Source organism: Zingiber officinale, chromosome 4B (genome assembly GCF_018446385.1).
Source record: "Zingiber officinale cultivar Zhangliang chromosome 4B, Zo_v1.1, whole genome shotgun sequence".
In the NCBI taxonomy this organism is placed as follows: Eukaryota; Viridiplantae; Streptophyta; class Magnoliopsida; order Zingiberales; family Zingiberaceae; genus Zingiber; species Zingiber officinale.
In genome coordinates, this window is record NC_055993.1 from 133933913 (window position 1) to 133951194 (window position 17282).

Below are 17282 nucleotides of genomic sequence, written 5' to 3' on the forward strand. Positions count from 1 at the left end.
CAACATATTTCTTCAACCGCCTCATTAATAGCGTAAGTTGTAAAAGAGGTGCACATAAGGGTAACAGAAAATTCTTCGAACGGTGATTGTACATCTCTTAGGTTGTACATTTTCCCTTACTCAACAACCTCTAACACTCGACATTCTCTGTCATCTCATGATTGCAGAGGTTATGGGAGGTGGTATATAAAAAGGGTCCTCTCCGTTGGCGAGGTATAGACCTTATGGCAGTATTACTTATGCGCAAGCATTTATTGTTCATCTCTTCATTTTTTCGCTCAAACACCATACTAAATTGAGTGTCAAAGAGCCCACACCAAGGACCACTTCCCTAATTTTGGCATTGACATTTTGTCTGCTCTTTTTGGTGTGCGTAGAGAAGAAGAAAAAGCCCCTTTTCCTCTGGTTTACGGTCTTTTCTCAGTCAACCATACAACCACTTACCCAGCGTGTCATCTCTCTAGTTTTTAGATAAAATTAAATTTGATGCCGTCTATGGGAACTTTCGCATGAATCTGAAGCATAAAGATAGAAGAAGATGGATGATCCACTACCATCACCTTGTCTCAAGAGAATTTTAAGTTGTTGATCGCAGCCCATACCCAAAAGATGATGCAACAACAACAAGCAGCAACTGGCTATGCTTTACCGCATGACCTTGTTGCACCAACGATAAGCCCTCACACTGAATGAGGAGCCCGAGTGGGAGGTCCGACAGGGCCCCATCCAATCCCTCCGGCGACTGGCTTAACACCGCCACATATTGCACTAGTCAATCTGCTGCCTATACCACCCTTGCCTGCACACCGCCGGGTAGTATTCCATACGCCGCTTGAGGGTATGGGCCGAGAGGAAAGACCCCAAGCATTGTCTTCTAGGAACGCGCTTGCACGGGATCTACGTAGAGGAAAAGCCCCCATGGTTAGCGACTCCCCCGAACGGGTTAACATGTTGTTCTCCCAGGGGATACTGAGGACAAGTTGTTGAAACACTACCGTCCCCTAACGATAGGGGAATATATAGGGGCAACTGACCTCGAAGATCACCTCCTCAAGTTTGAGAACGTCGCCCTCCTCCTTCACCAGTACATGGACGACTTGAAGTGTCGAGTGTTCATCACTACACTCTCTGACTCGGCACAGTCCATTTGCTATTTTAAGGATTTCCATGAGGCTTTCCTTCATCATTTCGTCAGCAGCCATTGTTACCACAAAACTCCCCTGAGCCTCTTTTCGCTCAAACATCCCAAAGAGATGCTCAGGACCTACATCAAGAAATTCAATCAGATGATCATGGATGTCCCCTCGGCCACCCCAAAAATTCTTGTGAGCATCTTTTCTCAAGGGCTCGCAGACAAAGATTTCTTTCGTTCCCTAATCAGGAGACCCCTAGAGACTTCGACCATCTACTCAGTCGAGTGATCGAGTATATCAATGTGGAAGAGGAGCAGTCTACCAAGAAGAAGGAAGTCGCCACGCCCGCTCCGGCCTCAGCTTCGAGCGTCGAGCGCCACCTCCTCTTCCATATAAAAGACCTTGGGCGGGTCCTCAGCCTTATCATCAAGAGTTGTGGCCTCACATCGTACAACATGTAGAGGTCGAGCGGGCAAGATATCCCGAGCCCCCTAGATGGGCTCCGCAAAAGTTTTGTATATACCACCAATTGGATACCCACAACACCCAGAACTATTACAATCTAGGGAATCGTCAGGCAGCCAATTGGGTTATAAGTGGGCATGCTCTCACACCATGTCCTAGACTCCCGAGCAGTCAGTCAAGTTATAAGCGAGCATGCTCTTAAGCCATGTCCTAGACTCCCGAACAGTTCGGCTAGGTTATAAGCAAGCATGCTCTCGCGTCATATCATAGATTCTCGAGCCTCTGGACGGGTTATAGGTGAGCATGCTCTCACGTTATATTCCAGACTCCCAAGCCTCTGGCTGGGCTATAAGAGAGAATGTTCTCGTGCCATGTTCCAGCCTCCCGAGCAGCCAACCGGGTTATAAGCGAGCATGCTCTCGTGCCCTGTCCCAGACTCCCGAGTCTTCAGCCGGGTTATAAGTGAGCATGCTCTCGCACCCTGTCCTAGAATCCCGAGTCTCAAGCCAAGTTATAAACGAGCATCCACGGTATCCCAGACTCCCAAGCCTCCGGCAGAGTTATAAGTGAGCATGCTTTTGCGCTATGTCCTAGACTCTTGAGTCTCCGACTAAGTTATAAGCAAACATGCTCTTGCGCCATGTCCCAAACTCCTAAGCCTTTGACCGGGCTATAAGCAAGCATGCTCTTCCGCCATATCCCAGACTACTGAGCAGTCAACCGAGTTATAAGCGAACATGCTCTCGCGTCATGTGCCAGAGTCCTGAACAGTCAGCCGAGATATAAGCGAGCATGCTCTCGCGCCTATATATTTTTCCAGATTCCTGAGTCGTTTGGTCAGGTTATAAGCGAGCTTACTCTCGCGTGCATCATATTTTTTTACATATTTCACCCAGCTTAATTATGTTAGTTGATCAACTTATCAGCGTGAGGGAGCCATGAATTGTACATTGCCCAGCTTCTTTGGGTAGGAAATGAAGGCTAGGTCGAGTTTGAAGTTCCCAAGGTTAGGAATAGGGGGAAGGTCCGATCTCCACTCGGTCGGCAAAGAGGCCCCGTATTTGAATAAAAAAGAAATAGGATTTTCATCCCTTGTTTGAGGAAGACAGCTCTTTGAAAAGTACTGCCTTAGAACGAGATTGGAACAAAAAACCCCTAGTTCCGATTTCTCAGGGTAAGAAAACAGATGAAAGTTGTGAGAAGTTGGAGGAATGTCATATAGATGAAACAAAATGAACATTCCGCACATAGTGCGGAATATGTTCAGTACAAATTGTTGGAGAGGGATGTTAAAGTACTGAGCTATTTTAAAAATGAATGAAGGGATAGGAAAACACAAATCGGCTACAATATGATCCTTAAAGAAAGTAATGTGGCCCGATGGAGGGTGATGAGGACGATCTTGGGGGGTCGAAAGGTGAATACCATAGTTTTTAGGGATTGCATATTGCAAGCGGAGCACTTCTCGGTCACAATTGTCGAAATCTGAGTGAGTGAAAGTGTACCAAGAAGTGAAAGTGTACCATGATGAACTATGGTAAAGTAAAGAAGAATCAGAAGAGGAACTATAAATGGACATTTATGATGAATACGATAGCCGAATCATTAAGCTAAAAAATACCTTCCCATGTATCAATGGTGCACTACTGGACATGTCTAGTATCTGACGTGCATTTTTTCAAGAAATATAATTAAGTATAGCATTAATGGGCAAGCGGGAGCCTGTCCCTCCGGTTAAACTAGTTAGTTGGGCGATCGGACGAAAATAAGACTTAGGTCCAGTCAGTCGGTTTCAAGCCTCCTTTGACTACACTTGAAGGGGAAGCTAGTGATACGGGATGTTACAAGCAGACTCGGGTATGACGTGGCAGTCAAAGTCAAGAGGAGATGACAGCTAGCGTGTCACGCTCAACATGATTTTGCTCTTTGCCCAGCGCTAAGACTTTTAGTACGAGAACGACCGAGTTTAAGGGATGTCTGACCTACCACAGAGCCGATCAATCATACATCCTGCTGGAGTAAGGAGATCTAGCTTCCCATTCTCAGCACAAGTCTTTCATCATATGACAAATCAACCCCACTTCCGGTCGACCCTACAAGTTTTCTCACATGCCAGTCCTCCTTCATATAGTCGTCGATAATGATTTCGGTTAGATTTATACAACTCAACATGCTCGTCACTTATACATAGAAAAGATAAAAGTGTAAAACAATTCTCCGTATAAAGTTGGTTGGACTTCCAGAGCTCAGGTTCACACTTCAAAGACAAGTCTTCGATCATATGGATGATCAGCTTAAAGTACCGATCGAATCTCTAGAGACTCAGTTCCCCATTTTCAGAGGCAAGTATCTCGGTATATGGACTGTCGGTCATAGAACTGACTGAACCTAGGGGACTTAGCTTCATATTATTTCAAGAGTAGATCTCTAGCATCACATAGTGCATAACCTAGCAATTTAAGAGAAGGATAGCTATACAACCAGCCGATTTAAAGATCTGGTTGAGATACAGTCAGCTAACAACATGGTCAGATAATCAAAATAGCCTGTTAGAGAATTATAATAACTTATTAGAGTAACAACCATTTGTCAGAGAATATTCTTCTATTATAATTGAACATTTAATTGAACCTTCTTTGAAGGTGACTTTATACTTAATTTCCATCGGCTAACATATTATGGCAATATATTCTTTCAACCGCCTCATTAATTGCGTAAGTTAAAAAAAATGTACACATATGGATAACGAAAGATTCCTCGAACAGTGATTGTACATCTCCCAGGTTGTACGCTTTCCCTTACTCAATAACCTTTGACACTAGACATTCTCTGTCACCTCATGATTGCGGAGGTTATGGGAGGCGGTATATAAAAGGATCCTCTCGGTTGACAGGGTACACGTCTTACGACAGTCTTACTTACGCGCACTCATTTATTGTTCGTCTCTTTATTTTTCCGCTCGAATACTGTATTGACTTGTGCGTCGTAGAAGCCAAGCCAGGGACTCCTTCCCTAGTTTTGGTGATGACATTCTGTCAGCTCTTTTTGGTGTGCACTAAGAAGAAGAAGAAGCTACTTTTTCCTTCGGTTCACAATCTTTTCTCAATCAATCGCACATATACCTACCTAATGTGTCATCTCTTCAATTTTTAGATAGAATCAATTATAATCAAAACTACTATACTATAGTAACAATTGTGATCATAACTACTACAACGTAACAATTATAATCATGGCCATACAATAGTGTTAATGTAATTTTGAGTAAATTTGAGCATTTTTAATCAAATTGATAAAATAAAATTAATATGACAATGTTACATGTATAATAATTTTGATTAACCTGAAGTAATTTTATTCTATACTAATTAAGGGTGCGTAAAGCACATGCAATATTGCAACGTAAGGGTAATGTTCGAAAACCCTAATAATAAGTTATTATAACGGACTCTCCTTTATAGATACTACATTTAATCTTAGCCAAAAGGTCGAGAAAGATATGTTTTTTAATATCGTCGACCCAAGATATTTATAGAAAATTTTTTACTCATCAATCCTAAGATAGTTTCTCTAAAGAGAACTATGACAGTATATATTTTTTATATAAAAAATAATAATAAAAAATATTAATAAGAACTAAACTTATTTTCGATGTGAAAAGAAAAAGAATATTAACATAATTTAATTTTAAGATTTTATCAAAATTTATTATTAAATGGTATAGATTCTTAATTAAGTAAATATAAGATGGTAATAGTTGTAGTGATTACAATAAGGCTAAAATAAGGATTTTTTTTTTTTTATGAAAAATATGATAGGGCATTCTTAAGGACATCTTTTGATTTTAACCCAAATTTAAACATATAACATTAATTTATAATTTATTGTCGTATATAAATCTCTCTAAATTGAGAGCTACTTCATCCCATTCTTCTACGTATAACGAAATTACAATCAATTGTTCAAATAAAATTATTACCAATTTATTCTGGTGAGAATATCATTACAGGGAATCAGTGAAAAGATTGATATATTATAAAGGAATCAAAAACATGTTTTGAATTCTAAAATATCCAAAGAAAAACAAATCTAGTAGAAATCCAAAAGCTATTTTATACCATGCCTTCAAAAGCTACCCTGAAGACGAAACAATGATACAGTTGTTACGGCAAAAGGTAATACGTTGACTCCGGGTGTTCTATACGGTTGGCTCCATAGTTATTTGTAAAGAAATAAATCAAGAAACTAAAATTAACCCCATGTGGAAGGGTTTGGTGATACAGCTTTTACCAGGATTCAACCCTTGCTTATTACGGCAATTCTATCACATGGCGTTATATCCCGGGGGCAACAATGATACACTATTACAGCTAGGAAGCCAGGTCACTCTTGAAGAATCACCCTAGAACAATAGAAGTTATTGAGAAAGATATCAAGAAAAAAAAAAGTTAGAGCTCAAAGGAATTTTTATTTAGGTTAACAAATAACCATTCGAGGTGTTTATGTTAAGTTCATTGTGTCTAGTGATGATTAAAACATGGGGTGTTGCCACATCGTGTCTAATACAATAAATATATGGTGAGGCACGTATGTTAAGTTCGTTGTGTCTAATACAATAAATAGATAGTGTATATTATCTAGCGAAGAGAGGTTAGTTCATTTGAAAATTTAAAAAAAATATATTGGAAAAAATATGAGAATGATAAAGTGAATTAGGATTGAGAATGTAAGATTTAAGATAAAGAGAATGAGAATCGTAAATGTGAGTTGTTTCAACAACGAATTAGAGGTGAAATTAAAAGACATTTATAAGAAATATTTTTAAAAAAGTTACCTAATGACTTTAGATCAACTTGATCAAGATATCTTCAGACTAACCTTTCTTCAAAGTTGAAAAGGAACATTGATTGATATATGAATACAAGTATGGTGACGTACGAAATGAATAAACCCAAAAAATAAGATACCAGGAAATAACTGAAATACCAAAATAAATGGTAAATAAGTCAAAAACCTTTCAGCCTCGAGTAGGCAAGGATTGACCCATAAGAAAAGGCCATGTTTCATTGACAAGAAACAGAACCATCTTTAAGTGTGAGACTAGTAACAATAGATCGGCATAAACTGACCATGAAAGTGATTCTCGAAACCCATAACAAAGACAGGACCATTGACATAACTCTGGCAATCGCCATATGTATCGACTAAATGTTAAATAATTGGAAACATCCAGTACATTTCAATGAAAAAGATGTTAGTACATGTATAGACCCGTTTGTTGATTTGAGAACTTCCCTCTCAGCACCTTTCCTTGACCAAAAGAAAAAGAAGAAAAAACTACCTATTTACGAATTACCAAAATGCATCAAAATTCTTGCAGAAGCTTCTTGGCCTTTGCGATAGCTCTGAAACCACAGAATGAAAGATTTATACTCGACGATAAGATGCGGTCATGAATCAGGCACACCGAGCAGCCCCTTTAGGTCACTACCAGATACTTCGCAACATCTCCAATCTCCAATGGAATGGGCAACCTTTTATTCCCTCGAGGAAAAAAAATATGCTAGTAAATAGCAACATGGTGTTCCACCTGATGCTAGCACTTTAGGACCTCCATAAAAGGAATCGAGCTATGACATGTGACCTTGACCTGGAGGGAAACGGCCAGGATGTGCCCTAGTAGATCTATCATTTGGATATCTCCTCATTTCTGATGGACCTTTACCTAGAATTCCTGCAGAACTCATTGGCTCACCTAGCCGGATGCCATTGCTTATCATGGATGGATGTGACTGGGGCTGAAGTAGAAACTGATTATCCATTTCAGGTCTTTTTCGGCGTTTCCATGCTTCTGACTTTCCAGCAGTTTGATTCTGGTGAAAGGCTTCTGAATGTTGGGATTGGAATTGGGATGATTTCTTCCTTCTATGTTGATCGTTATTAAGAGGGAACTGATTACTGTTGACAGCTGCATAACTGCTGTTAAGGTAGGATGGTCCAACACCATCATTTGGCTCCTCTTTTAACTTCGAATAGATATCATTCAACCTCTCTCCAGTCAAATTGGAAAAGTTGGACACGTAATTCCATAATCTCATTGTCATTCCTGTAGGTAATATGAAATGGGGAAGGTTTGTTTGTCATACATCCATTTATGAAAAAAAATTAAAAACATGGAATGAAAAACGAAAAAATGGCAAGTAGAACAATTAGATGTAATAAAGACAGTAAAACAAAATGACAAACAAACTACAATTACTAGATTAGTTTACGGTTAAACATCAATGACACTGATGCAGAAATTGGTCTATGAGAATCAGACAACCTGATAGGTGGTAACCCTTCAGAATTTTGAGAAAACCAAAATCACACGAGAATGATTAGAAATCGATCACAAATCAGCCAAAAACAGTTTGGTGGGCTACCGCTCATGACTATCAAAACACACATCATGTCAATCCATAGCGGCATGCCCATGCCCACAACTGTCCAAGACTAGCAAGTCCAATCACAGACAATTGTTGCTCTTTATGGTTCATGGTCATTGCCCTTGGATCATCCTTGCACTGCATACTAGTGCTAAATGTAATTGTTACTACTGCTGCCACAGCCATCTGAAGTTGCACCTTATGTCCATTCCATCAGAGAAGACGCACTCACTGGATATAACTCCTCACACACATTGGGGAAGGAGGCGATTCACGATAACTCAAAATATTCCCATACACTTCCTCTTTAGGTGAAGGACTGATTAAAATCCAAATTAAACCCTATATTAAATCAAACCCAATCAAACCATAAGTAACTTAAATCCAACCAAGGATTTTAATCTATCAGTTATACCATTATGTATTATCAATTAATATAATTAAGTTAACAATATATTTTACTTAAAACATCCTATATTCATAACAAATATTCTCAATAACTCAATCCTGATATTGCTAATAATATATTAATGTTTAGTAATTTCTAATATGATAATGATGACCGTGATATGCTTCCGCCTACTGTTTCTGAGCATCCTTTATTGTCACATATATGTTTTCTTGAACTTTTTTACTTATTTTAATTCCATCAATCTAGTTGATCGAAAAATGGCATATTTTAATTCTTTAACCTGGTCAATCTAAGATTTAGACAATGGTCGATTTTGTAGTTTACAAGGTTTCATCAAGTTCATGGCAATTGATGAAAAAAACTGGACAACACTAGGTCAATAACCAATTGTGCTTACTGGAGAATCTGGAAGGTGAAACGAGGAAGACTATCACAATTGGTTTGTATCTCAATTTTCTTGCAGAGGTTTGGATAGAATCAAATTGTTAACGCAAACACACTCAACAAAGAACATGACAAACAAAGACCTAGGTGGAGATGAAACCTACAATTGGAGAGGCAGCAGTAAATTGGAAAGAACAGACATTAGCTTGGGAGAACAAGGCAGAATCAAGCTAGGAGCCATGAACACGAGAAAATGGAGAGTGACATGGTTTCATCTGGACAGGATAAGGAGATGGCTTGGTTGAGCTACTCTGCACCACCAACCATGAGATACACAAAAGACACTGCTCAGTTGAGCTTACTGAGTCAAGCTCACTGAAGTCATGAAATCCTAAAACAGCTCGAGTGAAATCCACCTAACAGAAGCTCATTGAGCACTCTCTAAGATAGCATCATAAAATAATATCCAAAAACAAAAACAACCTATATTTTTTATTAAAAAAATGACAAAATTCTGTTGTCTTGCATGTTAAATTGAACAAAAAAAACTATTAGGCTAGTAACTTTTCTCATAAACCTCTATTCTTTAAATTAAAACAAACAAATAATGCTACTGACAGGTAGAGTGACAAGATATATGCAATCATAGCATTAGCATGCTTTGTTCAATTAAATGAAGTATTGCATACTTACGGGCCTGCTTGTATGTTACTTCATGTTGCTGAACAATCTTGTCAATCTTCCTTCCAATTAATTGGAGATATTTTCTAATTCTCAAGAGAACCTGAAGAAATAATGTTTCCAATGATTGTAAAACCGAAAGGCACCTTAACAATTTGGAATAAACAATAAAATAGATTAGTAGGGCCAACCTTCTCCTTGGGAAGATCTATACTGGTCGCCTGTAACCTCTGTAGACGTTTTAAAGTTTGCTCCTCCTCCTCCATGACATCAGCACACCATTCCATCCATTTTTCCTCCTTTAACTGTTGGTACCTTTCCTGCTCAGAATCTGATATTTCACCTTCCTCCTTAGCCTGAGGTTCGACTTTGTGGTGCTTTTGAACTTGGACTTTTTCTCTAGTATTTGTCTTAGACAAGCTAGCTTTTGCATTAACATCTTTTATTCGAGCACTAGGCCCACTTGCAATTTTGCGAGAACCTTTAACTTTTGACTTAGCATTAACTGTAGCAAATTCCTAGAAAATAAAATTTTAAGATAAAATAACATCAATTATCTGTTTGATAATTTGGCTGCAAAACAAAACTCAAGAAAAATGCTGTAAAAGAATGGGAGACAGGCATAATCCAACGACTAAAAATACTCGATAATTTCAACTTACAAGTCAACAGAAGTGTGTACTGAAAACAAAAAATCAAGATTATTTTTGAGTTCATCATTAAACTAATATGGAAAATATTGCATTGGCAAAGTATAAAGGTCAAAGTATTAAAGTGCAAAAATGAAGCAATAAATTCATGCAGTTAACTGCATAATTGGCACATTAAAGGTTGTTCTTCACACACAATGTATAGAATTTCATAGGTTAAAATCACATATGGTGTCTGACACAGCCAAAATTTATAATTCTGCTCTAGCATCACGACATGAAATGGCCCCAGCACAATGCCAATGATAGCCAACAATCTTCTTCCTCGTGATTTGACAAGTGACTCATCATGATTTGACAATAGTGACAATTCCTCTTCACGATTCGATGACTGTGAGTGAGATCGTCCAGCAATTCATCGCAATTCGAAGGTTGGCATGTGATTCCTAACAATTTGATGACAATGATCAAGGTATTGGGTGATTTCCTTGTGAATCAGTGATAGAAAATGATTCCTTGTAACGATTCAATGGTGGGCAAGGTCATCAAACAATTCCTCGTAATTCAATGTTAGTGGGCGATTCACCTAGCAATTAAGACGGCAGCAAACGCTATTCACAATCCTTCCACATGACTCCTCATGATCTTACCTTACAATTCTCCGTTTTGGTCACAATGAATTCAAGTAAGCTTCCTCTTTCTTCTCCACCTCTTCATCGATGTAACTAGCACCATGTCGGCACAAGTGAAATGGCACCAACACTGTTTCATTTTGGCCAAGGACTAAAACATGAAATCTTGTTTTTCATGCAAAAAGTATAGCAACATTTGAAAGAATGAATACAACTCATAAGCTTAATGGCAAAGCAATATAATAAAATACCAGACAATATGCAACTGTAGATGACTACCATGAAACAAGCAACTATGACAAACCAAAATCAAACTCAACGTTCCTAGACACCAAATTCTCAAAAAGAGAATCAAGTAGAGATACAGACTACAAGAGAAGTTAGCAATTCTTCAGAGTAGCATGCCAAAAGGAAATAAACTGCATTATCATCTTCAATAAATATGAATAAAGATTAATGTTGGGTGAAAAAAAAAGACAAAATAGACAGCACATTACCTTCTGCAAAAGTGCACTAGCACGATTGTCTAAGTTTGGAGCACGGGGTAAAAATGTTTCACGTTCTCCAAGAGTAACTGGAGCAATTTTCTTTGTGAGACAAAGCCTCTGATCTAACCTTATCTTTTCCCAATTACCATATCCATGATAGTATATCCCTAGGAGCAATCTTGCATCATCAACTAAATTGAAGAGAAAACAAGTCTCATTATCTATCATGAACTAAAAAATGCATATGACAGCTATTAAGGAGGCAATACTCACCAGAATTCCAACCACAGCTTTTGGACCATTGTGGACTTTTATGCTGAGTTACCAGGCGAAATTGAGAAACAGGATCTTTATATCGTCCAATGCGCTTTGACAGAAGCTGAAGCTCTTCAACACGATTTAACAATTCATGCGCCTTTACAGGTACTCCAAAAAAATCTAAGAGAGTACTCTGTGAATCTCACAAGAAATAGAAAATCATTATATCATTATTAAAGACCCAAAAAATTAAATTGCAACTAAACAAAACCTTAGCATCCATATTTCCTCCAGCTACTGCTTCTCTACAACCATCAATCAGTAAATCAAATAGCTCAATCTGAGCCTCTGGATGAGCAGCTTCAACTGTACCACCAACATCAGCAACAATGAGATCAATTTGTCGAGGATTGCCAAACCTTTTTACCTGCCAAACATGAATAAGAAGAATCAAGGAGGTAGCATTGCACAAGGACATTGATCAATACTACACCATCCATGAAGAAACGACCATTATTGTGACTTTCAATAAGGTAAGCCCCAATAAAAAAAGAAAATTCACCAAAGAAGACAGGTTTACCGCTCGGACAAAATGGGAAGCATCCTTCTTTGGTAAACTACCAAAGGACCAATCCCTTACTTGAGCTGCTGCCCCTTCAATCATTGGTAGGGAATGAGAAAACATATCTGCAGCTTTGTTGGAGCGCTTGTGCGTTCTTTCTCGAGTATCAATCCCACTCTTTCTATTCTTTGCACTTTTTCTAGGTTGTTCATGTTCAGCATAGCTCTTGGTGTTCCTAGCAGCTCGAGGTGCCAATGCTTCCTGCATAGAACATAGAAGCCATGTTGCTAACTAGTTTCCCCAGTGAGATATAAAATAGGAATACAGAAAAATAAACATAGACCGGTAAATACTAAAAGAATATGTATATAAAAGCCACATATTGATGTATTTCTGTTGAAGAAATTAGATATTACATCATTTTTATCTAGAGGCTCTGGTTGAATCAAACGGCTCCAAAAGGTTACATCATCTTCAGCACTGCAGAAACTGGCAACCTGCACATGTATAAAAGATAGAAGTTAGCAGCCCCCTAGCAATGAGGTCAACTTCAGATTGATCATGTTTAAAATTAATAACAGTAAAGACTTCTTGCCTTGAAGGCGCTCAGTAACTCATTCCCAGACTCTCCATCAACCGCCTTGGATTCAACTTTTTCAGCTCGCTCTAAAATTTCATCAATATCCATGGTTTCAAGTTGCTTCTTGCTCTCTTCATCATCTTTCTCATCTTTGAACAACTCTTCAGCTCCGAACCTCAAAATTGCAGAAAGTTCATGCTGCATTTACCAGGGCATGTTTCAAAATAGATTCCAAAAATTATTAGAGAAGAAAGTCACCAGCAGATATAATAGCATATGTAGCATGTGCCTTACAAACTGAACTGTACCTTATCAAACATAGAACTTCCTTTCTTTGTTTCTTTCTTCTCAAGCCTACCCTCAGCATTCAACTTCTGAATTACCAGGTGATCCAAAACCTACAAGTTACATGAATAAATATATCATTTAGCATTCTAGAAAAGCATCACTATAATTTTGAAAATTATGCAATACCATTTTCTTTTTGGCACGTTCCAAAATGTCCTCTTCAACACTTCGACTGGTAACAAATCGATAAATATTTACTACTTCCTGTTGCCCTATTCTATGTGCTCTACTCATTGCCTAAGAAAACAAAAAAGACGAGGGGGGAAAAGTCAAACTAGATTAATACAACACAGAACCAGTAAATAACAAGTTCTAGTCAATTGATGAGGAAAACATGCATACTGACTTAATATATATACTACAGACAAAAAAAACCACTCAACAAAACCTGCAAATCATTTTGTGGGTTCCAGTCAGAGTCAAATATAATGACAGTGTCTGCAGTAGCAAGATTGATTCCTAGACCACCGGCACGTGTGGACAAGAGAAAGCAAAAATCCTCACTTCCAGGTGCATTGAAGTGGTCCATGGCTTGATGACGAAGATCAGCCCTTGTACTTCCATCAAGCCTTTGGAATTGGAATCCCCGAAGAGATAAATACTCTGCCAGTATGTCCAACATTTTAACCATCTGCACAGATAGATAGGTGCACCCATGTAATTACTGAAAGTAAATTTCCATTTTAATTTGTAAAAAAAAAAGAAAGAAAGAAGATACAAGGATATATGTTTTAGCAGACCAACAACGAGTTTGTGCAAAAGATACCCTAGAGACCAAGCAGTCACTCAGATATCTTACTATGATGACCCCCTCCTCAAAAAAAAAAAAAAAAAAAAAGGGCAGCCCGGTGCACGAAGCTCCCGCCATGCGAGGTCATGGGGAAGGATCCATTGTACGCAGCCTTACCCTGCTTTTTGCAAGAGGCTGTTTCCAGGATTCGAACTCGTGACCTTTTGGTCACATGGCAACAACTTTACCGTTGCGCCAAGGCTCCCCTTCCCATTAAAGCAATAAGCAATACAACAGATTTTCTTCCTCCCAGTCTTTTAAACTACACTACCAGGCTCTAACTACCGACTGATCTAGACGATTAAATTGGTTCTTCTAAAATTTAGAAGTTATAGGTATAGAACTTCGTATTTAATGCTCAAAAATGTGTACACATCAACACTTTGCTTCTACGCATCAGAAAAAACAGTGTGAATTTAGCTGGATATTGCAAAAGTAGGTCAAACAGCAATGGAGCATTCTTCTAAATAAAATTGTCATCAAGAAAACAAGTAATAAACAAAGTACCATGATATGATCAGAACAAAGAATTTTTTATTCCATAATCAAAACGTTTGAGTAGATGGCATAGGATTTCCCATGTGTTCACTGAAAAGTATGGCTATAAGAAGTGACATTCAAATCCTTGTCGAGCAGTTATGCTAAACTCTACTTATTTCATCTAACCCCTCCACATTTGAGTACAACACCAATGTTCTAACACATTCCGAGCAGACGATATCCATATTAGTCATGTGTGAAAAGATTTATAAATAACTACATCAGACACTCAAACTCACACCCCTGCTAGATACTTGTATCCTAGGCCAAGTAATATGGTAAAGGCATAATACAAAAGAGTAAATCACAATAGAAATTTGCAAAAATGCATGAGGATGTAAGGCTGAAGTTGTTACAAGTAACTCTGACTTGAGAAGCAGTTCAAGTAGTACAAGTTTAGTTAATGCAGCATGTCAAGAAAAAAGAATATCAATCCAACCTGTGAGAATATTAAAACACGATGATTTGTCTCTTTCAATCTAGCCAGCAATTTGTCAAGAATCACTAGCTTCCCACTGCTCATGGCAATGCGTTCAACTTTATTAATATCACTAGTTCCCATATCTCCGCCATACCCATGATCGGCACTCTCAAATAAGAAAGGGTGATTGCAGCATTTCTTCAATTCAACTACAATATTTAATAGAGAAACCTGCATGAAATTTAAATTTATAGAACGCTGTAAGTATGCTACTTCAAAGGAACTTACACATAAAGAACGCTCTCGTTATATTAAGAACTAAGATATCCACATGCTCAATCAATATCTATTTAGATTTTAGATTACTCAATTCATATTAGAAATATAGACACTCTTTCCTGAGAAATAAGCAACTTTGAGGATTCGAACTTCTGTTTTATGTGATTTTACTCACAATAGGTCCTAAACTTCAAAAATTTTGCCTATTAACAAAAATCCTAAAAGTAATTGGCAAAGTAAAGGCCAAGATAATAGAGTCAGAAAATTAAACTGTGAAATACTAGTATGTGTGATTAACTTATGTTACAAATTAATTTCAAACAAATTTATGGATGTCTTGGAGATCCACTTGTATACACATCCAAGAAGAAATTTGAAACGCTGTCAATGACATAACAAAAGACACAGAAAAGAAATTACTCCAATAAAATACACAATCATGGCATAAGCCTATAAACATAATTTTTTATTATATTTTTATGGTTCATAGCAAACTTAGTCTATTTTGCCTGAGTCTTATAAGATTTTGAATATCGTAAAACTTATTTGAATGATCTATTGTTTTCAGGATTCAATAAACAATTAAAAAACAAATTCACTCTTCGCTCTTGTGAGATTGCCAACCAAGATATGTAGGCCTGTGAGGTTGCCAGTCAATTTATCTATCATGGATTTACCATGAGATTGTCATCAGATTCAATCTAGTGACAAGCAATATCAGAGCACAACCTCATTCCTGTCACAGATTCAATATTGCACTCTTTGTAATCATCTTTCTCAACTGCACCACAAATCTCTACCGAGAAGCTTGAGATTCAGTTCAAAACCCATTGCAAGAAGAAATTGTATAAATATGAATTCGAGGGGGGAGAGTAGTTTAGGATTCAATCCAAGACCAATTGAAAAATAAAATAACAAATTTTCAATCTAGTTTAAGAGATTTGGGGGTTTCAAATGAAAACCCATTGCAAAATGCAATTGAATAAATATAGGAGCGAGTGGAAGAGTAGTTTGAGTTCATGTGCAATGTAGATTGTAGAAATTATGAAACAGAAATCTATTAAATGGGCAGTAATTTTAACAGTACATTAGTTTTCATTATCCCCAAATAATCATAACCTATTCAATATAAACGTTCTAGTCCAACTTATACAACAACAACAACAACCAAGTCTTTTCCCACTAGGTGGGATCGGCTGTATAAATCCTTTTACGTCATTGAGCTCTATCTCCTATTATATCATCATCTATATTTAAATAAATTTTATCTTATTTTATTGTTGCTAACCAAGTCATTTTTGGTCTTCCTCATTTAATAGGCATGTTTATCATAGTTTCACATCACCTAATTAGAACATTTATTGGTCGTCTAAGTACATGTCTGTACCATCTTAAACGTGTCTCTCGGAGTATTTCCTCAATAGATGAAGACTTTTTTCTAATGCTCTCATTTCTTATTTTGTCCATCCTCGTATGCCCACACATCCACCTTAACATCCTCATCTCTGCAACCCTCATCTTCTACTCATGTGCTCGAGTCATAGCCCAACATTCAACTCTATATAACATAGCAGGTCTACTGCGGTTTTATAGAACTTACCTTTAAATTTAAGAGGTACTTTACGGTCACATAAAACACTTGACGCTCCCCTCCATTTCACCCATCCTGCTTGTATTCTATGTAAGACATCTCTCTCAATCCCTCCATCGTTTTGCAAAAATGATCCTAAATATTTAAATCTCTCGGTTCCGGGTAACTCGTCCTCTCCTATCTTAACAATTGATTCATTACTTCTAATATAGCTAAACTTAAATTCCATATATTCTGCCTTTAATCTACTAAGCTTAAAACCTTTCTCTTCTAGTATTTCCCTCCAAGATTCTAGTTTAGCATTTACTCCTTCACGAGTTTCATCTACCAAAATAATATCATCTGCAAACAACATGCACCACGATACTGTGTCTTGAATGTTAGCAGTGAGTTTGTCCATAATTAGTGTAAAAAGATAGGGACTTAGAACTGATCCTTAATGTAACCCTATCTTTATTGGAAAATGTTTCAGTTACTCCGCCTGAAGTCTTTACTCTGGTCGTTACATCTTCATACATATCCTTAATTAGTTCAATATATGTTACGCTAACACCTCTCTTTTCTAAAATTCTCCATATAATTTCTCTTGGACTCTATCATAAGTTTTTTCTATGTCAATGAATGTCATGGGTAGATCTTG

At 37.6% G+C, this 17282-nt stretch overlaps 1 protein-coding gene across 4 annotated transcripts in view; it reads right to left on the bottom strand.

The window, feature by feature from the left end:
- Positions 1-6768: 6768 nt before the first annotated feature.
- LOC121976854 (protein CHROMATIN REMODELING 5-like) overlaps positions 6769-17282 on the bottom strand; it is a 30027-nt gene continuing 19513 nt past the window's right edge. For all 4 annotated transcript variants that reach the window (XM_042529241.1, XM_042529238.1, XM_042529239.1 and 1 more), the window contains exons 19-31: positions 14791-15003; positions 13410-13652; positions 13148-13258; positions 12982-13071; positions 12689-12871; positions 12510-12590; positions 12112-12354; positions 11803-11958; positions 11547-11724; positions 11283-11464; positions 9695-10021; positions 9516-9606; positions 6769-7704 (exon numbers count right to left, since the gene is read on the bottom strand). In XM_042529241.1, the coding sequence (XP_042385175.1) occupies positions 7229-7704; positions 9516-9606; positions 9695-10021; positions 11283-11464; positions 11547-11724; positions 11803-11958; positions 12112-12354; positions 12510-12590; positions 12689-12871; positions 12982-13071; positions 13148-13258; positions 13410-13652; positions 14791-15003 (2574 nt within the window). In that variant the 3' untranslated portion in view covers positions 6769-7228. The remainder of the gene's footprint in view (positions 7705-9515; positions 9607-9694; positions 10022-11282; positions 11465-11546; positions 11725-11802; positions 11959-12111; positions 12355-12509; positions 12591-12688; positions 12872-12981; positions 13072-13147; positions 13259-13409; positions 13653-14790; positions 15004-17282) is intronic.